The following is a 23,832-nucleotide window of genomic DNA, read 5'->3' on the forward strand; positions in this document are numbered from 1 at the left end:
CAGAAATACAAATATCGTAAATGGATGCCTACCTACGAAACGTTCTTCACGGCAACTTCACTACCCCAGTTCAATCCTTCTTGTTGCCTGGGAAAAAATAAAAATAAAGTCGCGATTTTTTGGGAAGAAAAATTATATTTATAATTTTAGAATATGCAACTCCTATATTATGCCTTTTAAAAAAGTAAGAGTGTCAATATATAACACAATATGTGGATTCAACATGAACACGATATAAAATTAGCGGGTTTTGATTATATGTTAACGGATTTTGATCAAAATTAACGAGTTGATCCGGTAAGACGCGATTTATATATGGGTCAACTCATTTAATACTAAACCAACTTGTTATGACCCGTTTAGATTTTATTCACAATCACAATTTTATTATTGTTAAATTGTAATATTAGTATTTTTCAATATGCTTATGTTTTTGTTATTGAGATTGTAATTCAGAACCTATACTCATATTTGCTAATATCCATATTGTAATATTGGTTTTATTGTAAGTTAAAATTTAAAAAATATCTATATTTTTTGTTAATGGGTAGTCTAATTGGTTTTTTAGATATTGTGATTACTAATAAATATAGATTTTAACTTTTACAATAAATTATATTAATTAGGTCAAATGGATTATGCAGATTAGTTCAATCCATTGACCTGAAATGAGTTGAAATGTCATGTTGATCTATTTATAATTAATTATTAAATGAGTTAAAATGGGTGACACGACACTATCTATTATTTAAATGGGTCGTATTAGAGTTTGAAGTTATAACACATTTAACTTAATGGGTTGTGTTCGAGTTGAGCCATATAGTCGAGTGCCCATGAGTTGACACAACACGAATACGAATTGCCATTCCTAAAAAAAAATAAGGTCCACTATTAAAAAAATGAAAAGTGAGTAACCGCATAAAAATAATAATAATAATTTTTTTAATTATGAACCCTAATTTTTTTAAAGGAAATGTGCAAAGCTTGAACAATCTAAAACTGTATATAACATTATTTTTTAATAAATAATATAACAAAAAATGATAATGCTAAATATAGCCTTTTGGTATGTAAGTGTCGCATGCATATTCTATTTTAAAAAAAACATGATTCGCTATTAAAAATATATATTTTTTCATACAAATTCTATATTTACTCAATTTTTTCAAAGAGTGTGGAGTACTTGCACATCCTCTAACCATATATAATATTATTCAATAAGAAAATATACGCGGTAAAAGTAAGTAAATTATAAAATCACTATTTTTAATTTTATTATTATTTTTATGTTAATGATAATAAATATGTCACATTTTATTCCACGAATGAATGAAAGATGGTAACCTAGTGTTTAGGATTTTCCAATTTAATTACCTTCTCATTTTCAAATGCTATATGAATCTAATTACCATCAACCCACGAGACTATGCATCACTCAACAAGCGGCTCATAAGATTGTTCTGCCAACTCCAACCATTCCCAAGACCAACCCAACCTGTCCTTGATTCGTAGTGGGATCTATAGACTTCGAATATATGGATGCAAATGATTGTGATTAAGAAAAAAAAAAAAAAACTGACAATTTGGTCGATTCCGAATGCTCCATTGCAAGTCTAATACGCAATCCAAAAATAAAGAATGCTCCATTGCTGATATTCTTTTATCTCTGATGATTGAGAACAATAAAATAAAGAATAATAATAGCGTTCTCTTTCTAAATTAGATAAACTCAAGATCATCTCAACCATTCCCACCACAACAATCTAAATGTATACATCCAAATTTAAGAAAAATTGTTTACACGAAAATTCGAAATAATGAAAAATTGAATTCATATATACGCATTCACATCCACGAATTTGCCCGCCAAATTCGAAATCCCATCACGCAGTTCACGATGAAAAGCTACTTCCTAACGTCTAACAATTTCAAGAATGAAAAGCTTGATCTCTGAGTCTCTGACTAAAATTTAAAAAAACAAAACAAAGATTCACTCGATCTGTCCTGTTTAACCAAAAAGAACTCTGTTAAATTCTTTGAAATTCTTCGTGGAGAGTTTTTGATTGTACCAACTACCCCTCAAATCTTTACAGAAAATTCCTCATCTGTCCTACCTGCTACTTAGGAAAGTAACAAAAAGCTCCAGAGTGATTCCCCAGTGAACTCAGCGACTGAATTCAAGAATCCTCGGCTGTGGACATGGCCGAGAGGCGGCTCGGCCTCGGCTGGAACGCGGCTCGGCGCCGCTGCTGGTGCGAGGAGGGCCTAATCAGGGCCGACAAGGCCCTCCTCACCAAGTCACCACCTTCAACTCCTCCGATCCTGACCAGCGAATTCGTCATAGCCGACCTCCGAAAATTCAGGTGATACGTCGCCGTTCCATGGTGATGGCCATGCCGCGTGGCCGAAGTCCTATGCAGAGAGCACCGGAAGGAGCCCGGATGCGTCGTTGGGGAACACATGCACGCCTTCTTCTTGCTGGAAGACACCGCATTGTTGTTCGCTTGCTTACTCACGGAGATCGAAGAACGGCCCGGAGAGGTCGGCCGCTCTATCGAAAACCGTACGGACGGAGACGACGAGGGAGAGCATGGGCTGACTCCGTGGAGATTGACGGGCTTGGGGATGGTGGAGTAGCGCGAGAAGAATGTCGACGAGCGGGAGGCGAAGGTCGAAGTCGAGGAAGCAAAGGCCGACGAGGATGAGTATATCGACGGAAACGATCTCTGAAAGGCATCAGAATCTTGAACGATGGATTTGGACCTTGAAGACGAAGACATTTGGTGCATACGGCTCAACAGAATTGAATTTTCTATCCCTCACAATGTCACGGCGCCGTTTGGCTGATTGATCCGGCAAACCTAGTGCAAGGCAATAGTGGGTATATAAAGGAGGCTGGGTGAGTATGGGCTAATTGTAATTTATGATTTTATTTGTGGACAAATTATAGTACTGCCGTTGGTTAGTCTGTAGAAACCGGACGTGGATTAGGGTTGACTGTGGGCTCCGACGGAAAAAGCCATGGGCAGCTTAAAATTTTCCATTCACGCGCCACGTAAGAGCGTGTGATCTGCTGATAGAGAAATTCAAAGATTTGTATCAACACTTACGTCCACATATTTCTCTTCTTTATTTTATTTAAACATTACTCTACTCTACTTTAATAGTATTAAGAAATAGCAATTAATGGGAAATCTTTCATGGTGCAAATTTTCTTCTTCTAACCTTGGGACTTGTGACTGAATTTGAAGTGATTAGTAAGGTGTTTAGCCCACATTTTGAGTAGTAAAAATGTACCATATTTATCATCATTAGATGATATTTTATTAAATGATTATTTATCATCTAATAGTGATAAATATATAATATCTTATATAATAGGATGGAAGTAAAATAAGAATATGATATATAATATTACGCTTTTTCGAATATAAGTTTTGTATTGAAGTTTGTGATGGTAAGTTGGTAGATATTTGAATATGTTTTTTTAAAAGTAATTCTTATTATAATATTTATAAAAATATTTTTAATTTTTGTATTTGAATAATAATTAGATAATGATAAGATAAAAAGTTTAAAAAGTTGAAATAAAGTATTTTTTATAATTTGAAAAATGCTTATTCAAAAATTCAAGATTTATTGAAAACGAAGGAGAATCTTGAAAAATTGTTGCTTACGTCTTATTATTATTATTTAAGTGTGCATTATCGCCGATTGTGCGGGTGGGGATGAGACTGAGAATGATTTTAAGATTGAATAAAGCGCCGGAGTTGGCGCCTTTGGTTTTAACGGATTGGATTTGATTCGAAGGTGCCACGTGTTGGACTTTTGGTTCGTTGTCAGAATCTTCCAACTGTCTTTGCCATCTACTCTCCTTTTAAACTGATCAATGTTATTCATAGGCATTTGTCATCTAATGATACTAAATAGAATTATTAGAATAAAAAATAATTTGATCCAAATGGGTTACAATTTACTTCAGTATTAAATATTATTCTAATAAAATTTCACATCTTCTTCCTCTTGGACGATAAAAACAATAAGTAATATAAAATTAAATGACTAATGACATTACACTTTTCTAATAGGAATTATTGTTTTTTTCCACGAAATAATTTATGCATAAAAAAAAGTCTTGATAAAGTGAAAAAAAGTCCGCCAAAAAAATGAAAGTCTAAATTTTGACTAAATTTTTCCAAAATAAAGACTAGCCAAATCACTTCAAATCAAATTATAACTTACAATAAATGAAAAACTAAAGTCATATTTAGTGAGTTATTGTTCACCAACAAAATAAATATTTTATTAAAAAGTATTCTCACTTACTCTCACGTCTCCTCTTTGTCATTCATTCTCTTTTTTTTTATTTCTTCTTTATATTAAATAATTTGTTTAGACAATAAAAATTAAATTATTAATTAATATATAAAAAAAATTATTAAAATATGTAAAATTATATTATTATTTTTTACTTTGAAATGACTAGTTTAATGTAAATTAACTTTTTCAAAAATTTTGACTTTAATAAAAATCTCAAATTTTAGTCAAAATTTTCAGGCAATTGCCAATGCTCTTATTGATTGGAGTAATAAAACCAAACCGATTGCTGGGTATCTCTGGTACTTTGCATAACCAATGAGAATACTTGAAAAAGATTACACAAAAATTTAATTGTCTTCCAAGCTCATAAATGTTTTTGTAGCCTTTTTTTTTTTTTAAGTAATAAATATATTTATGATACTGTATCTATTTACTATTTCATCAATCGGTCTAAAAGGCACTTTGACTAGATTAATACAAAGCAATCTAACGAAATCGAAAAACGTCCGAGCAACAAAATAATAATATAAATAATAATAAAGAGATTTAAAATCATGCAAAAAATAAACTCCCGGGGAGAGTTTCTTAGATGAACTAGAACTGGCATAAATTACAACATTCAACTTACAACACAAAACCTAGTAAAAGTAGACGTTTCTGTAAGCAATATAAATTATTTTAGACTGATACACGGTGGAATATCACTACTCCACTAGTGTTGAAGTTGAAAAACTTCTCTCTCTCCCTCGATAAACATGTCAGCTAGCACAAGTCTTATTTCCAAAAACTGTGCCAGGTAGTCAAGACAGAAGCATATGCAGCAAATTCTACACCAAGGCTGATTAATTACAACAACTTATGCAATACTAACTCTGTGGGTCGTCTGCAACAGTGATCATGCGGCACTCAAGCAGTTCTCCCAAGTTCCATATTTTGAGCTGAAACTACCTCCGCCACCCTGCTGTGCATGCTCAGAAATAATCGCTCGAGCACAAACATCCCAAGTTCTTGCTATCTGGCCAAGTGACATGGGTTGTGAAAGATTTCGTAGAGATATGCTAAACCTTGACTTTGCCTTTACCGAAAGATCTTCATAATCCTTACTGTCAAAGCAGAACAACATACCCAATTTTGGTACGTTAGATGTGAAGTATTTCTAAACCACCAGACATTTCTCTTCAACTTCAAGAAGTACAGATCATACATGGTGATCAAAGATTTCATAATAAATAACAATATTGAGGAAAGGTAGGAGTTATTTTACAAGACAACTTTTTAGCATGAGTCTTTCCAGTCCTTAAACCACGTATGTTATCCATTTGAACTAACCCCTATAGGTTTGTTCCATGTCCATTTACCCACTAACAGTCAGGAAAAAAGTAAAGGAAAATTTCAAGATGAAAACCATTAGATGAAGAGAATGAGGAAGATAACTGAAATTATTAGTTTCATGGTAAAACCAGCAAAATATAAACGGTTTTTTTCCCATAAAGCTTTTATAAATAAATAAATAAGAGACTCTATTTCATATAATGTTTATTTTGTCACAAGGATCGAAGAAGTTGTTTCCTGCAGTAAGAAACAGGCAGTACCATTCATACTTTTTACTTATGAATAATGATACATACAGTCGTGGAGTACGTAAGCATCGTACAGTCGCTTTGAAAAAGAGTGGGGTCCACTATTAAAAAATTAATTTCTTTTCATGTGGATCCCGTATTTATTCACTTTTTTCAAAGTGATTGCACGGCGCTTGAGCACTCACGACTGCAACTATCATTTCTCTTTACTTTATATAATAAAGCAACATATAAAAGGGAGGCATGATGCAAAACTCCATCACCTGACTTCAACTGGAAACTTGTCTAAGAGAATGGGGGAGCAATTTGGATAATTTGATGGAACAAGCAATCTTAATGGCTGAATTGGAGACTGCATACAAGTGAAGCACATATAATTACAGACGAGATTTTCACAATAAAAAATAACTTCATGTTACAAGGTCTGAAAGCCCACCATTTGTGCAGAAGTGTACTGAGATTTCAAGTTTGGGCTGAGAGCCACAGCATTGAAAGAGCACTTGACAATGGTTCCTTCACCCCCTTCAGCAGCAGCAGCAGCTGCAGTTGGATCGACATCTTCATCACTTATATCAACGACCGTGTCTATGAGTCCTTGATTTATATCCCTTATTTCTTCCAAAAGGGCATGATTAACCTGCAATGAGTACTACATGATTTAATTATCCTGACTTATAGAAGTAGCACTACATGCTGAGATTTATACCTCAATCCTAGGCCTCTTGACACTAGAAGTTGCAGTCGACTCCAGGTCAGATGTCTCTGAACCTGACAGCTGCTTGAAACTATCATTCATGCTGCCAGCTGATGAAACAACATTTAAGGGCATGGCACTCGTGTAGCGCCTCATTTTCCTCGTCCCATTGGATCCATCTTGTATGATGAAATTTCTTGCTTGGAGCCGGCATTTTGTCATGGCAACCAAATCCTCACCAACAGCAGCCCTGGATCCATTACCTGGTGCTGAACCTGCTATCCGATCGATCATGCTCACAACTGAACCAATGTCACTGACAGAGGCACTTAATGATTTAGGTGACATTGATTTTACCTGAAAATTCATTAAGCTATAACCAATGTGAATAGAATGGGGAAAAAGAAGAAGATAAAAGCAAGTACCAAATAAAGTTTTTCTATTTTTGAGTGAGGAAATATTATTAAGCACCATAAAAGATCATAGTGGGTGAAAAAAATTTAACCAACCGCTTTAATTAAACGTTCAAGAGGCTGCTCAGTAATGCTCGACTTTCCAGAAACATTCATCAAAGCATTAGCATGAGTGCCTTCTTGACCGGTAAACTCAGCAAGCAAAGGTGAGGCTGATATCCCAGGAGTCCCAATGGCAAGGGATGGAGCTGGAGCGGCCACTCCACTTGTCTGTTGATGTGCAATGTTTCCAGCATTTGAGAGCGAGGAAACACTAGAGATAGGTTTCTCAGAATCCCCTGGCATAGGAGAAGGAGCTAAAGGAGTTGAAGGAGATGGGACAACAAAAGGTGAGTTTGCTGATTGCAGTGGCGTTCCAGCTTTTGTGATAGATGATAAAACATTTTGCTGGTCCACCTGTGGAGAAGAGTGTTGGAGAATCTGTGGGGACGTGGCCTGAAGAAGTTGGGGTGATGAAGTAGGAAATGATGCTCCTGGTTTTAACTGTTGATGAGGATAAGCAGCACGCTGGCCTGCTGGTAGATGTTGCTGAAAGACCCCTGGCTTAACACCCAAACCCTGTCGTATTTTCAGGTCATTTGCATCATTGATTTGATGAAGCTGCGGGATTTGTTGTGACTGCAACTGTGCAGACATCTGCTGCTTTGGTTGTTGGTGTAACTGTTGCTGCTGCTGTTGCTGCTGATGTTGCATTAGCTGCTGCTTCTGCATCAGTTGCTGCATCTGGCGCTGCTGATATTGTTGTTTGAGTTGCTGTGTCTGCTGCATCATTTGCTGTTCCTGATGTTGTTTCAAATGTTGTTGTTGAAGCATATTAGAACTTGACTGAAGAGAATTGATGGTTGGCTGTAGCGCATTCACTCCACTCTGTGAGGACAAGTTGTTGACGTTTGCCTGTTGGGGAGCACTCACAGGATTTTGTTGTAGAGATCCCATGGCCACTGGCTGCAATGAACTCAGCGCATTGCCTTGTCCTGAGTCCAAATTAGAACCGGGCTGCAATGAGTTCATCATGTTTTGCTGAGCTGTTGAAACCCCAGATAAGGACAGAGAATTATGCTGCAAGCTCGTCATATTGTTCTGCTGCATTGTTGCTACAGAACCTTGTAAATTCATTGATTGCAACTGAGGGTTCATTTGACTTTCATGAGACTGCATTTGGGTAATTTGAGATTGTGGTTGCTGCATGGAGTGCATATGAGGCAGGGGAAGCTGTCCTTGCTGCAGCGAAGAAACAGGCTTCCTGGGCCTGTTTGTGTTTATAAAACTTAATATCTGCTTCTCGTATAATCCCAACTTCTCCTTGTAGTACGGTAATATATTATTTTTGGAAACCTGTAAGAATGTAATAAGCCGCTCCAACATAGTCTTAAATGTTTTTAACTTGTCAAGCTGATCTGACTTCGGTTGTTGTGATAGAGAATCTTGCTGGAGAACAAAGCAAAACCAAACATGATAAGAACAAGAAAACTAGTAATGTTCAAAGATCAATTTAGAATCACAACAAAGCTATTTCTAAACTTTTCATGTTATTTGTCTTTGGGTGTTTGGGAAGTGGGGCTGCAGATTCTGATCATGGAGGGTGTTAACATCCCCATGTAGACAGCCCACACTAGTTTAAAGCACTTTTCCCATCCAAAGCACTTCTTAACACTAACATAATTATTGGATGACATTCCCGTATACTCGGGCTTTTGTCTATTCCATGATCAATAAAATTTTTGTTTAACGATTAAAAAGAAATTATTGGATGCCATTACCACATAAGTATAATAGGAAAGGCTGAATAATGAGTAAACTTAAGTCAATGAGTCGCACAAGGAAAGTTTTGAAGAATAACATACCTGCTGCACTTTTGCAGCAATTTTCTGGTACATTTCATTTAATTCAGGCAAGTGCATCTCCTTCATGGCTTTGATCTGTCATATAGTAATTAGCAAGACACATTATTTAAACTCTTCATTGCTTCACGTTCAATATCTATAAAAGAAATTTGTTGCAACAAACTCTTTATTTCAACTCAAGTACATCATGCCACAAACACTTCTTCCAATCATGGACTAAAAGAAAAGGAAACTTCCAGTACTGCATAAAATAATCTTTGCCCAGTCCAATATGCAAGAGCCAGGCAAAACTTAATATCAGACAATTTTTTTTATTAGTAACTTAATATCAGACAGTTGGCAACAACTTGAATATCCAATCCAAATATCATAATGAAGAATTCCTAAAATTTGACACCAGATACTTAGTTGTAACAACTCCAATATCCCATCCAGATATCATAATGAAAAAGCTCCCACAGGGAAGAGATAATGGTGTGTAGGTCTGACCGTAACACTAAGCTCAAAACCGCACATCAGTATTTCTTTTCAAAAATAAAATTGTACAGTTCATATATCCTCTAGTCATGGGATAATTCTTCACATCCTATAAAGTTGGCAAGCTTGTTCTCTCTTCAATATGTATATAGTTTTTTATTGTTAACTTGCTACTGTTCAGCAAATAAGGTTAATGCAATCAAGTCCAAACTACACCTCCACCCAAATTCAAGAACTCCCACAAGGATTTTTTCCTTCAGAAATATATATATATATATAAGAACTCCCACAAGGATTTTTTCCTTCAGAAATATATATATATATATATATATATATATATGATAAGTGAGCTCTGACCAATAAGTCATGGCATGTTACCTTTTGATAGACCTCCTCTTGCCAATCACCCCCATTTCCATGTCCTGTCTGAGCCGTAGAATCTAGAGATGCTACAAAAGTATAAACATACGTAAATATGAGCAAATGTAATCAAATCAATATTTGCTTAAAAGGGAAACAATTTAGAGAAGCCTAATACAGGCAAAACAGAAATTATCCGTGATAAGCCATACTCTTGATGCAAAAAAACAAAAAACAAACAAAGAAAACAATAATTCATTCAAATAACATAGCGTGACTATGAAAACAACTCTAACATAAAGGCGATCCACTTTCACCACTCTTATTTGTCCTCGTGATGGAGGCCCTTAGTAGAATGGTGTCGGCTGCTGTAGAGGGGGGGGGGGGTTTAGGATTTTTAGCGGGGGCTTTTAACCATGGCTCCATCACTATTTCTCATCTTTTGTTTATAGATGATACGTTGCTATTTTGTGAGGATAATGCAGGACATATTCAATTTTTAAAGGCTATCTTACTCTGTTTTGAAGCGGTATCCGGGTTAAAGATCAATCTTGCTAAAACGGAGATGGCTCTGGTGGGTGCGGTGAAAAATCTTAATGGGTTGCCAGCTTATTGGGATGTGTGGTCTCCTCACTGCCACTAAAGTATCTTGGTCTCCCGTTGGGTACAATTTTAAAGCCAAGACAATTTGGGAGGATGTGTTAGATAAATTAGAGCGTAGACTAGCCAGGTGGAAAATGTTATACTTATCAAAAGGGGGGAAGATCACATTTATCAAGAGCACTCTATCTAACCTTCCTACATATTTCTTGTCTTTATTTCCCATCCCGGCAAGCATTGCATCCCGAATTGAGAAACTCCAACGTGACTTTTTGTGGAGTGGACTAGGGGATGAGTTTAAATTTCACTTAGTTGGATGGGATAAAGTGTGTACCCCCACTTGAGCGCTGGTGGGTTGGGGGTTCTTAATGTTAGATCCATTAATAAGGGTCTATTAGGAAAATGATTGTGGCGTTATAATCGTGAGAGAGAAACCTTATGGAAAGGGGTAATTGATGCGAAGTATGGGTGTGCAAGGGGGGTTGGTGTTCTAATGAGGGGAGGGGGGCTTATGGTGTTGGGTTGTGGAAGCACGTAAGGTAAGGGTGGGGGGCCTTTTCGAGTAACTACGTTCTGTTTGGGGGTGGGCAATAGAATTAGTTTTTGGAATGATGTGTGGGTGGGAGATATGGCTGTTACAAATGCTTATCCTAACATTTTCAGAATTGCAAGAGAAAATGAAGCTATGGCGGCTGATGTGAGGGTAGTTAGACATGGTTCACAAGAGTGGAACATTAATCTCACTAGGGAGGCACAAGATTGGGAAGTGAGTGTTCTGGTGGATTTTTCCAGCTTACTATATAACATCGCTGTCACGGTTCCAGCTGAAGGCAGGATGAAATGGAGGCCCTCCAAGAAAAGGAAATTTTCGGTAAGCACTTTCTATGACGTTCTTGCAGCTCAAGATAGGCCCTATTTTCCTTGGAAGAACGTATGGAGGAGTAAAGCACCTCCCAAGGCTGCGTTCTTCGTTTGGACAGCAGCTTTAGAGAAGATACTAACCATGGACAACCTAAGAAGGCGTGGACTCATAATTACGGACTGGTGCTGTATGTGCAGAAATAGTGGAGAAACGGTAGATCATTTACTCTTACATTGTGATTTTGCAAGGGACATATGGACTTACTTCTTCAGCAGATTGGGAGTAGCATGGGTCATGCCGGGAACGGTGGTGGAACTACTAGCTAGCTGGAGAGGGATCACAGGGACACCACAGATTGCAGTTGTGTGGAAGATGACTCCTATTTGTATTTTCTAGTGTATTTGGAGTGAAGGAATGATAGATTCTTTGAGGATCATGAATGCTCCTTCGAGGAGTTTAGGAGTTTCTTTTGGAAGACTTTATTTATGTGGGCCATTGCTTTAGAGTTAAATGGTCTCAGCTTCCCTGATTTCCTTGTAACAATTTCTAGTTCTTAATTTGGTGTACTCATATCTATACCTCCGGTGTACTTGGGCTATACCTATCTTTATCAATACAATTGCTTCTTACTTATAAAAAAAAAACATAAAACCCCAAGTTAAAGAAAATTTTGTCCACTGACAATCTATGTGGCTCTCAGAATCTCTTCATGCCATTGGGCCCAGAACATTTTGAAACAAGAAATCCTACCTGGGACAGTTTATAAGCCAGAATCAGAAAATTGACAGCATCATGAGGATCAAATATATATTTTCCAAAGTCAACCAATCGGTCAATATTGGAATACTTTCAGGAAAAAGACAATGACAGATACACTCACATGCTTTTCATATGGAGAAAAAATGCTAGGCAAATATTATAAATATTCTGTCTTGCAAGGCAAACAAGAAAATGGTAAGCACTATTTGCCCCAACAAAAAGATTATCAAATCTAAAAATGAATAACTATTATAAGAGGGTTACAGATTTTACACATGATGATAACCATTTGCTTGCAGAAGTGTGAGGAATTAAGGGACCCATAAAAGTTTCAAAAATTATGAGGTTGATAGAGTGGTACAGGTAACTAAGGGGCCAATAATGGTCTGAAAATTAACTCGAAGGGCGATCAAAGTGCAATGATGAAAACAACAAGTGTATCAGTGATCAAAATGCTTTGGCAGTGGAGACCTCACCCATGGCAAAAGTCCATGGAGGTGCTTGTGGATAAATGATTATATAACTTGCAGCAAAGCGAAACAACACGGTGAAAGTGGTGATGGCTGTGTAGTGGATAAAGTGGTGCTGGCACTGGGCAGGGACATTTTTGGCAAGAGCTTAGTTGTTTGGCCCACAAGTTAGATTTTGAGATATGGAAGCTTTCTCCTTAGTAGCACATAATGAATGATATCATTCTCAAAATTTCCAGCCATGCATCTACTAAACAAATGCAATTTTACACCAAAAAAAATTTGGACCACAATGCATTTTGAGAACATAAAACCGTAGTTGGAACCTTGGACAGAAACAGGAAGAGAGAGAGAGAGACAGAGAGAGAGATGCGAAACCTTGAGGATGATAGTCTTACAAAGTGAATGATGATGATCTAAATAAGTCAAAGGCACCAAAAAGCAAAAGAGACTTGGGAACAAGAAACTAAACCACATAATAGCAATGACGTACTTGACGATGTATCTGGAACGGGTCTTTGGTAAAACTGCTTCTGCTGATCAATTACATTCTGTGGTTGAAGCAAGGAGCCCGACGCTTGACCTGATGCTTGAAGCCTTTGTTGCATATCCCTTTGCAATGTATTCGGCTGCTGTTGCAAACCCAACTGCTGCTGCAACTGTGAAGGTTGTGACTGAATCTGAGACATCAATTGCTGCTGTGGTGGTTGTGGCTGTGATTGTGACAGCTGCCCTTGAGTTGGTAAGAAATTAGCTGCGCTCTGTTGTGATTGTTGCTGCACTGGAACCTTGGACTGTTGTAACATGTGCACTGAGTGCTGAGAAGTTTGCATACTTGAGTTAACAGACTGAGCTCCGAGCAACTGCTGCTGCTGTAACCCAGAAACATTATTTTGAGAGCCCAACTGTTGATGCATATTAGAGAGGTTGCTTTGCTGAGCCATTAGCTGATGTTGTTGCTGTTGCTGTTGCTGTTGCTGCTGCTGCATATTTTGAAGATTATTCTGCTGGCCAAGCAGCCTCTGTTGCTGCTGCTGCAAGTCCCCAACACTGCTTGGTTGTGCAATTAATTGGTTCTGTTGCATATTTGTAGCATTTGGCTGCTGACCCATCAGCTGCTGCTGCTGCTGCTGCTGTTGCTGTGTTGGCAATATAGGCTGCTGTTGCATTGGTGTTTGCTGCGGATGAATAACAGCTGCCTGTTGTGGCTGTTGCTGCTGCCTGAGAACTGATTGCGAATGTTGCTGAAGCATATTCTGTGTTGCCTGTTGAATAGATGGCTGCTGATTCTGCTGAAGAACAGAAAGAGACGACGACTGCATCACAGAAGGCTGCATGACAGATGATGATTGCATGATTGATTGCTGAGAAGATTGTAACTGATTGGTTTGTAATAGATTCTGCTGCTGCTGCTGCTGTTGCTGAATATGGGATTGCATGAGTGTGTGCGGGATATTTCCCTGCTGGATCTTCTGCTTTAAAAGCTTTTGTTGCAATTGCTGCTGGTACATATACTGCTGCGGATTCTGTGACTGTTGTTGCTGCTGCAGTGGAACAACCTGTTGCCTTCCTTGCATTTGCCGCTGATTATTTGTAAACATATTAGAGGGAACCCCTTGCCCCATTGAATTACCAACTGGGTTCTGGGAATTTCCAGATATATTCTGCATATTGGTATTCTGGCCAACAACATTCGAGATAGGAGCCTGGTTCAAACCAGATACAGGAGGCAGTGTAGATGGTAAACTGGTAGAGCTTTGAACTCCAGCAGATGGAACATTATTCTGAATGTTATGGGATAACAGTTGTTGTCGTGCTTGAGACTGCAATGGAATAGGAAGCGATTGCCCTTGATTGTGAACTTGGGTTTGCATACCAAGCACCCCTATTCAATATGAAAGAATTAATATGAAGGTAAAATCATGCACATCACTCGTTGATGGTTTTACCTGAATCTGGGGGCTTATTGCTATTGCCAGAAGAGTTGGACGGCAAAGAATTGGTTGTAGGATTCTGAGACTTGGTTTCCATTGTAAGCATCTTCAGAGATATTTTCCGCAGATAATCTCCCTGACATAAGGGATCAGCAAAAAATTAAATCTCACCACACTGCAAGATGCAAAATAAAAATATTCCTCCCATTATATCCTGTAACCTGCATGTATATCTACCCACAACTATGCATTCACATCATGCCAATGATGGCACCCATCACGATGGAAGTACCTGATTTGTGGCAGCAGTATAAATCTTTTCCTCAAACCGTATAGCTATTTTCCGGAGCTCATGTAAACCTTCTTGACCAGAAACAGGAAGATGCCTCTTCAATGTATCCATTCTACAAACATAAGAGATGCCCTTAATAAGTTGCTTGCCATACAGGCACAAAGAAGCTACTTATAAAACAGAAACCCAAATTGGTAAACCATATGCTGATAGTACAGAACCAGCGCCACAAAAAATATCAAGAGAAACTACACATAAAATTTCCTTAAATTTTAAATGTGTGAAGAACAGGCAACAGCAACAGCAGCAGCATGTGACTGTTTAATCTTCACTTTAGCACACCGCTGCCACTTTAGCATCGAAGTCATATTGTCAGTGCCACACTGTAGATGCATTTTGCAAACTTCCATGGATTTATCTTACCACAGAGGTTTCTTCATTGTTTTAGCAAACACGGGTTCTTGGTCTTGATGTTCTTAGGCCACCAAACTTAAGCAGATATCTACCCATGTAAGTTGATTCAATAATTAAACAGTTATATGAGCATTCGTGTATATGCCAATAGTGGAATCTATGAAAATATGAATTCACGGTTATTTGTCCATTAATTTCGTTGTTGCCACAAAAAAATCCCTCTATTTCTTAACATTTTCCGATGTTGATAAATTAAACAACCTTGCTTGATTTCGTATTGCAATATTTTTATTCTCAAGCTCACCATATGCCATTCTGACCCAATTTTCAAGAATTGTTTCTTTTTAGTGATGCCCTTGGCTTTTCTTTGTAATTAGCAGTAATATTTAAAACCAAACATGGAAGGAAAATTATGCATGTAGAAAAATTCAAATGGAAGAAAATGAGAAACCAAGCATAGAACCATCTCCAATCAATTCCCAAGATTCGAATTTGCAACAATACAAAGACATGGCCTTCAGCCAGTGGTGCATGCACCATGCCCTTCACTTCTGATGCCACAAACCAACGGAGACATGGTCAATCTAGCAACTATTCCAAACTTCAAACAAACACTCTTTTTTTTGGGGAAGAGAAATACTTTTAGTTTCATGAAACTAATAAAGGGCAATGGTGGAACCCATTTATCATGTGAAATAGGAGTCGTTATTTCCTCCAATGGATCGAATATATTGGGGAGTTAAGCTAAATTACTAATGAATACGTTAAGATGTCATGTATGGCAGTTGAAGTAGTTGAAGGAGATGGGATTCGAGGGAAAGAAGGAGAGTCCAGTGGGCAAAACGGCGCATGGTATTAGTGAAACGATCCATATTGTAATAAGAAATAAAATAGGCTTGTGTAATAAGTAAAACATGGTGTTTTGTATAATGAGAGAAACGGTGCATATTGTAAAAGGTTAGTTGTATAAAACTGGAATTGAGGAAAGGGAAATGATATCTGAATACTTATATGAAATTCTATTCTTGAAGGTGTGAGTTTTTCCTCGAAATAAAACTCAGTTGTTGAGGTTCTTGTAGCATTCTTGTTCTTGTTCTTGAAGTTCTTGAATTCCAGAATATACGTAAGTCCATAACATAAGAGGCTCCGACAAGGAAAAGAAATTACAGCGCTAGAGTTGTAAACACGAATATAGCATACTTCGTTCTACATGATGTCACAATCCAGGAACAGTATAGATGGGCCAGGGGCCAGTTTGGGCCTATTACTTTACTTGTTGTTTTCCTTTATGTTATGTAAGGAAGTGGGCCATAGAGTAGCTGGGCCATTAGCTTTTTATTTCTTTTTATCCAGCCCATTAGTGTTATTAGCTTTGGGTCATATTTTATCAAGGCTGAGGCCTTTTCCAGATGTTTGGCAAGAATTCTAGCATATATGTTCATTGTAGCTACCGAAAGGAGGAATCCAGAACTTTAATGAGATATTTCCCTACCTTGCTTTCTCTCTCTTTTTTCTTGGAGGCTAGGTCAACCTCAAATGTGATCAATTTTCTTGTATTTTCTCTTATATTTTCTAGTCATCCAAACACCTACTATCAAGTGTGTTACAAGTGGTATCCAAAGCCAGGTTTTTCCTTGGCATCGGCTTCATTAATCCATGAGAATAGAAAACATCATCTCATCCTTACTCAATATCAAAGAGCTAATGGAACAAAATCTTCAACGCTTTGATGTTCTTCAACAACATCTGAATGATTTTCGAGCAAGCCACAATAAAATGCACCAATTATTTCAATTGTCTCTTGACAAATTTGCCAGCAACTTTCAAGAAAGCTGCAACCAATTGGAGGATTGAGTCTGTGAAATACAAGAGAAGTAATCACGCTCGATCAGATCGAACAGATTGTTCTTTCTCAAGTTTCCATAAATTCCGTTAGAGATCCGAAAACATTTCCATCATCAGATTGCCCTTTCCTCCTTCCATCTATTTCTACAATCTCTATGTTTACGGATTTTGATCACAATCAGGAAATTTCAAAAGGTTTCCTTATTACGTCGAATCTGGATTGTTTGGCTTCAGCAATCAGGAAGGATCTGACGAGGAAATGTGCGTCATGAAAGGAGGCCCAAACGAATGGCCTCGTCTCACAAGGCATCCCCCATGGGAGACCTATAGGGCAAAGAAACCAGACTTTTCCCTATTCAGAGTGCATCAACCAAAATCGACACCCACCCTTATTTCCCAACATAAATCAAAACAGACTCCACCCTCCTAAACACTCAGCCGAATCCCTACTCGAAACACCAATCCTCTCATATTTTTTTTCCATCAATGGGTTCAAGTTTTGCTCCAATCTCCTTCGGGAGGGTCACCTTTGTCAACAGATTCACATTTCCAAATTCTCAAATCGAAATCAAGTGAACAAGTCAATGATTCCACCCAGCTTCAGAAGCCGATCCAACTTCTTTGACCCATTCTCAATTGAGCTCAATTCGTATTTGTTGTCTTTCGGTGGCTCGATAGCGCAGCAGAAGGCCCATAACAGAGGAGCTGCTAAGGGCCTTTTCCAGATGTTTGGCAAGATTCTAGCATATATGTTCACTGTAGCTACCGAAAGGAGGAATCCAGAACTTTAATGAGAATATTTCCCTATTTTGCTTTCTCTCTCTTTTCTCTTAGAGGCTAGGTCAACCTCGAATGGGACCAATTTTCTTGTATTTTCTCCTCTACTTTCTAGTCATCCAAACACCTATTATCAGGTGTGTTACACATGATGATTTTTATCCTCGTTAATGACACTTGATTACCAACCATTGCCAGTTTTTTTTTCTTTATTTGATTCGGTAAGAAGAACAAAATTGCCGCTTATAAACCATGAAAAATTCTAAATATAAACTCACACCCCTGCACACCCACTTAAAAATATGTCATTTTATTTTTTTATCTACATAATGAAAATCATTCCAGACATGTTTATAACTAAAATATGATAAAAATGTAAAATGACATGTTTTTAAATGGGTGTGTAGGATGTGGAGTTTATTGGTAGCACTGCTAATAAACCATACATAAAAACCAAATCAAATACAAGCCCTAAAAAAGTTTAAACAGTTTATTTTTCTAAGAAAAGGAAGGTAGAGAGAGAGAGAGAGAGATACATTTTATTGACAATTCTCTGACGAGAATCGGGCGGCAATTGGGTCCTCCAATCGCCGGTGTCCATGGTGGGTTCTCCTGCTCCTCCTCCTACTCCACCTACTGCTCCTCCTACGGAGACTTGATTTGGGGTGGGCCTCCAATTATTGTTATCCATCAAAACTCCCCAATAATCTAACGAAACCGAACACAAACTTTTAAGTTATGATCATATTCAGATCAAATCGCTCAACCTAGATAAAGGGCTACAAAAGCAAACACCGATAGCAAAGGTGTAGCTTTCTGGGGAAAGAGGCTGATTGCAGCTCAGGAGGTGGATGGAGGGTTGAAAGAGAGAGATTGGAGTTTCAAATCGGGAAAGGAATACGATGGTATGGATCGAGAAGGACTGTACCTATCATCTATCTATGGCTTACTTTGCTTTATCGTTCCTGACGCTGGTGTTCCAAAAAAACAAAAAGAAAACTTAAGCACCGTTGAATTGAATTAAGAGGATTATTATTATTTAAAAATTTAAATTATTTATTATATTTTATATTAAAATTTAAAAAGTTTATTTTCTAAACGAACTTTCAAATTGGTAGCTTTCTTTTCTGCAGGTGCCATTCATCTACTAATCTCGCTCTTTATAATAATTAATAATAAAATAATATAAATAAATAAATTTGATCGACAACATTATAGCCTTTTTATAGTTAAATTATTTTACCTTATCATTATAATTTTTTTAATATTTTATATAAAATATAATAAATAATTTAATTTTTTAATTTTTAAAATAAAATATTTTATTCAACTTTCTTTTCCCACCTCAACTTAATATCTAAACGGTAACTATATATTTTCGAATGAACATGAAATCAGCTGATCACTTTGGGCCATTTTTTTATTTCTCGGCAAACATTACAAACTATAATATTTAGAAACATGATTGGAACTATGATAGTGCTACCATCCCGCCAGGCGCCAAGTTTGACTAGTGAACGTTCTCCCAAGTCCAAATTGTACATATTTAAAAAAAAAAAAAAAGTCCAAATTGTACTTTTTTGTTTTATTTTTTAGTTAAAATATGTTTAAGCCTTTTTTAAAAATAAAAAAATATTAATACATTAATAGTCACATTTTTATCCATTAAATAAAATATATTAAAAAATAGAATAAAATATATGAACGGTCAAATTGAGAGACAAACTCAAGGGCCATAAGCTCATTTTCCTTGGAAATTATTAAAAAAAAAATAATTCGGGTTTAGGAGTTGAGGCAAATTTGCTTCAATAAGGATGATTCATTCCATCGCAGCATTGCGGTCCATTCGATTAATACGTTAAATTAGTTAAAATTAGGGGTGAACATGAACTGGCCGAACAGACTGTCATCGATAAGAACCGGCTGTCGAAGTCAGGAATTGGCCAAAACCGACGGATAACCGGTGGCTGACAATATAAAATAGATAAAACTGACGTCAGCCAGTTCGGAAGTTCAAACCGCCAAACCATACGATTAAATAAATATATATTTTTATATATTGTAGCTAAAACGATGTCTTTTCATACCTAAAGTATACAAAAAAAATATAAGTGAAACGATGATGTATGGTCTTAAACCAAACAAAATCGTTTTATACATAATATATTAAAAAAATATGAGTGAAACGATGCCATTTGATTTTAAACCAAACGACGTCATTTCAATTTGAGATCATCTTCTTCTCCTCCTCTCTTCTTCTCCAATTTCTTAGTTTATCTCATTCTTTCTCTCCATGCAATACTTTCTCTCTCTACTCTCTCAGAAAAACCTCGCCACTTGGGAGATTAAGAATTGTCAAAGATCCGCCGTAGTCGATACGGTCGGTATGTCTCCTCCCCATCAGTCAATATGGTCGGTTGTCCATGCAAATTTCCTTCATCGGTCAGCGTCGATTTTGGTCAAAAACTACGCCAATAGGGTCAGTTTTCACCCGTAGTTAAAATGTATCACCTCACTAAAAATAATAAAATTTAAGTGAAAATTGTATAGCTTATATAAGAAATAATAATTTCTTATTTCCTTTAAACGCGGTTACCTTTTTCCTTTTTTTTCTAAGCACACTTTTTGATCAACACGAATTGAATTAGATTGGATCACAAGTTTTTGGTACCAATAATCCTAGTTGTACAATAATATCTCTTTAGATTTATCCTGATAATGAAATTATCATAAATGTTTATAAGGGCTTAGTTGTAGATATCTTTTATATTGTACAACCACAACAACTTTGATGCATTATTTTCACATGAAGAATTCTATGCATTACTATTATTTACTTTCACACCCCACACATATAATTTTTTTTATAAGATGCAAGGTTGTTTTTCATATAATGTAAGGTGTAAGATAGTGAATAGTAATTGATGTATATAATTTTCATTTTTGCATAGGAAAAACAAGCAGGACAGGCCGAATGGAAACATCGATCCAGCCCAAAATATTGGGTTCCAATTATAGTTCAAATTCGAAAGGACAATTAGGCCAGCCTTAGTCCATGGATCGGCCGCCCATTACTCCCAGAGCTCTGCAAAGGACAACCAACGTGCAGAACGGAAAGATAATTGGTCGTACGTGAAACTTACGTGGAATTATAAAAGAAAAGAAAAAAATAGAAAAACAAAACGTAAGAGACATATTTCTCTTCATCTTCTTCACCTCAAATCTCTATCTTCCCTCCATTCTCTCTTCATGCTGCTGTTTTGTTTCTCCCAACGCAACATGAACGATGTCATAGTTCTATACCCCTGTGCAAGTATAAGCCACCTGACCACGGTAGAGCTTGGCAAGCTCATACTCCAACATTACCCTCGTCTTTGGTGGTGGATTTCTTACCACCCACAAGAACCTCTGGCCACTGTTTTCTATTCCTACTGCCATTTCTTTCAACTACTCTGTCGAAAACAATCTCTTGCTTCCAAATGAAAGAAACACAACACTTTGCCTCGATTGCAAGTTTAGCCAAGTCAAACACTCATGTTGTCCACCTCCACCTCGATTGATTCATGATACCAGAGGTCCAATGCAGAATATTGGCAGAGTCGGTCCATCTAGAACACATAGTCTAGTTGATATTGCCTTGATAGCTTTTGTTTCGAGCTGTTCGAAAGAGTTTGCGATCAGTCCATTTGATTTGGCCATGTTGGTTGTCGCGGTTAAAAAATACCCATACAATTTGGAACTACGATCAAACATATTTTTTTTAGAGATTTGACGCCAAGATGCTAGGTAAGCCAAGAATATCAAGAAGCGAATCCATGAGATTTTCCTTTATTTTACCATAGCATTTATGCAGGGTGGGCAGTGGGGCAGCAAAGGAATAGGGCTAGAGTGCTTGCGCTAGATGTGTATTTATAGTATGTGGGTATGCTAAGGTTTGTAGCCACTTGGAAAGTAACATCACAGAAGAAATCGATTATCAAGGCTTTGAATTTGGAGGTTTGAAAGATGTTTGGAGGGCTTGGTGAAGATCAGGGTTGTTGAGAGATGAGAGTAGGAAGAGAAACTCTACATAGGAAATATTGAAAGGAATGTCAGAGATTGGGGGGAGCTCGAGGAAGTTGATGTATGGGGTAAGGATAAGGGTTTCATGGTGAAACAATGGACTCCGCAGGTGGAGGTTTTAAGTCACGCCTCAATAGGGGGACTCGTGAGGCACTACGCGTGGAGCTTGACGCTTGAAGCGGTGAGTGTCGAAGTGCCAATGGTTGGGTAGCCTCTATTTGCGAAGCAAAGGATGAACATAATGGTGATGGTGAAGGAATTGAAGGTGGCGTTGGTACTGAAGGATTCGAAAGAGGGGTGAGTGAGTGGGGAGGAGTTGGGAAAGTGAATGAGGGAGTTAATGGAGGGGGGAGAAGGGAAAACGGTGAAAGAGAGGGTAACGACTATGAGAGATGCGACTATGGAATCCTGGAGAGAGGGCGGGTCCACTTTCTCATTTTCCATGCGGCACTGGTTACGTTAGGGTTCCCCACGCAGTTGCAAGCAAAATTTCTCTTATTCTAAAATCTTTTACCCATAAAAGAAAATAAAATGTTTTATTCTATTAGAGAATTAGAAATGATGTGTACAAATTTTAAATAAACAGTAAAAAAATTTGTTTTAAAAAGGTATAAATATAATTATTATTTTTTAAAAGAACCTACTATTTAAAAATAATAGCTAGCACTACTCGTATAGATCAATTAAGAAGATAGAAATCAGTACTATCGATCTAGCAACTGCGACCCCATCACGAGCACAAGTACTGCCATTAATCATGGAACAGAATCTGGAGGGCCTGGGCCGAAAGTTCCTTTTGCGTTGATCAAGATGATGGCGGGGGGGGGCTTGATGATCTGCATGAGAAACACTTTGATAACCATTCGTTTTGGAGTCTAGCTTTGATCGATTCATTACATAGACTGTGGAGTTGCCGGAAAGTCTCCGGGAACCTCGGTGCATGCTGCAACGGAAAGAGCCGGGATGGGTGGCGAGGGAGCACATGCATGTTCTTGTTGGAGAACATGTAGCTTTGGTTGCGATGGCTGATGTTTGTGCTCTTGTTCCTGGTTAATATCACTCCATTGGTGCTAAGCTATAAACTGATCAATGCCCCATAATAATTAAAAAATAAAAAATAAAAAATAAAAATTCAAGGTATTATTACCCATCTTTATGCGTAAAACACTTTTTTCTTGCTTGGTTATTTTGGATTGATTATTGTTACATTCATAAAAAATTATAAAAAATAATTTTATAAATTGATGTAATTTTATCCAATCTATTAAATCTATTTTATAATAAAAATAATTTTATAATTTGACAAATTATATCCAATTACTTCGATTTATAAAATTATTTTTATATAATTTTTATAATTAGAATATTTACCTTTTAGATTTGACCTATCTTGCCATATACGTAGCTTTAAAAGGCGAGCCAAAAATATGTGATCCAAATTAACAAAAGGTGGTACTAGGGCAAGAGAGCTTCGACCATCGTCTGTTACGCAAGATATTTTATTAAAAGTTAGATAAAATATTATTATAATATAAAATTTTAATTTTATTTTATTTTAAAATTTAAAAAAATTAAATTATTTATTATATTTTATGTAAAAATTTAAAAAAATTATAATAATTATATGGAAAGAAATGAACACTGATACAACGTGCTAATGATCATGATAAAGCAACTTAGATCTTCAAACGCACCTTTTTTTTATTTTTATTTTTCAAGAAATTGAGAGCAAAACAATTTGAGCACTCATCATTACAGTCTTTAACAAGCTACCAATAACACAATATATTGTCATCATGACATTCCCACAACCTTCGAAAGAACAAGAAAGAAAAGTAAGAAATTGCATCAAACCATGCAACTTTCCTAGAGAAGCGTAGAAACTCACAGAAACTATATATATTATATATTGCTCGTGTCCTAGCGAGAAAAAACAAATTATGCAAACTATTTCCCGAGAAATCTCAACCCCGAAAGAGAAATTAGTTACCAATCTCAATTCTTAATAACGATAGAGTAAAGTCGATCTAGGCACCTCCGATCGAGCTAGCTACATCGATCGATCTCTA

The 23,832-nt window shown here is 36.9% G+C and overlaps 2 protein-coding genes across 3 annotated transcripts; both read right to left on the reverse strand.

Moving 5' to 3' along the window:
* Positions 1-2,007: 2,007 nt before the first annotated feature.
* On the reverse strand, positions 2,008-2,882 carry LOC121261223. Its single transcript, XM_041163478.1, has one exon. It carries the CDS (start codon positions 2,787-2,789, stop codon positions 2,178-2,180), a length of 612 nt encoding a protein of 203 aa, XP_041019412.1. The 5' UTR covers positions 2,790-2,882; the 3' UTR covers positions 2,008-2,177.
* Positions 2,883-4,911: 2,029 nt separating this feature from the next.
* Positions 4,912-18,704, reverse strand: LOC121257753 (mediator of RNA polymerase II transcription subunit 15a-like). Of its 2 annotated transcripts, XM_041158955.1 has the most exons (11): positions 18,238-18,704; positions 14,666-14,777; positions 14,389-14,509; positions 12,933-14,324; positions 9,767-9,837; positions 8,912-8,986; positions 7,104-8,495; positions 6,607-6,951; positions 6,337-6,537; positions 6,164-6,252; positions 4,912-5,423 (listed from the first exon to the last, which is right to left on the reverse strand). In XM_041158955.1, the coding sequence occupies exons 1-11, from the start codon at positions 18,390-18,392 to the stop codon at positions 5,216-5,218; spliced, it is 4,161 nt and encodes a 1,386-aa protein (XP_041014889.1). In that variant the 5' UTR covers positions 18,393-18,704; the 3' UTR covers positions 4,912-5,215. The 2 variants fall into 2 exon arrangements, with proteins under 2 accessions (XP_041014889.1, XP_041014898.1); XM_041158964.1 differs by lacking the exon at positions 18,238-18,704 and having other exon boundaries at positions 14,389-14,548.
* Positions 18,705-23,832: the final 5,128 nt, after the last annotated feature.

Source organism: Juglans microcarpa x Juglans regia, chromosome 1D, assembly GCF_004785595.1.
Source record: "Juglans microcarpa x Juglans regia isolate MS1-56 chromosome 1D, Jm3101_v1.0, whole genome shotgun sequence".
In the NCBI taxonomy this organism is placed as follows: domain Eukaryota; kingdom Viridiplantae; phylum Streptophyta; class Magnoliopsida; order Fagales; family Juglandaceae; genus Juglans; species Juglans microcarpa x Juglans regia.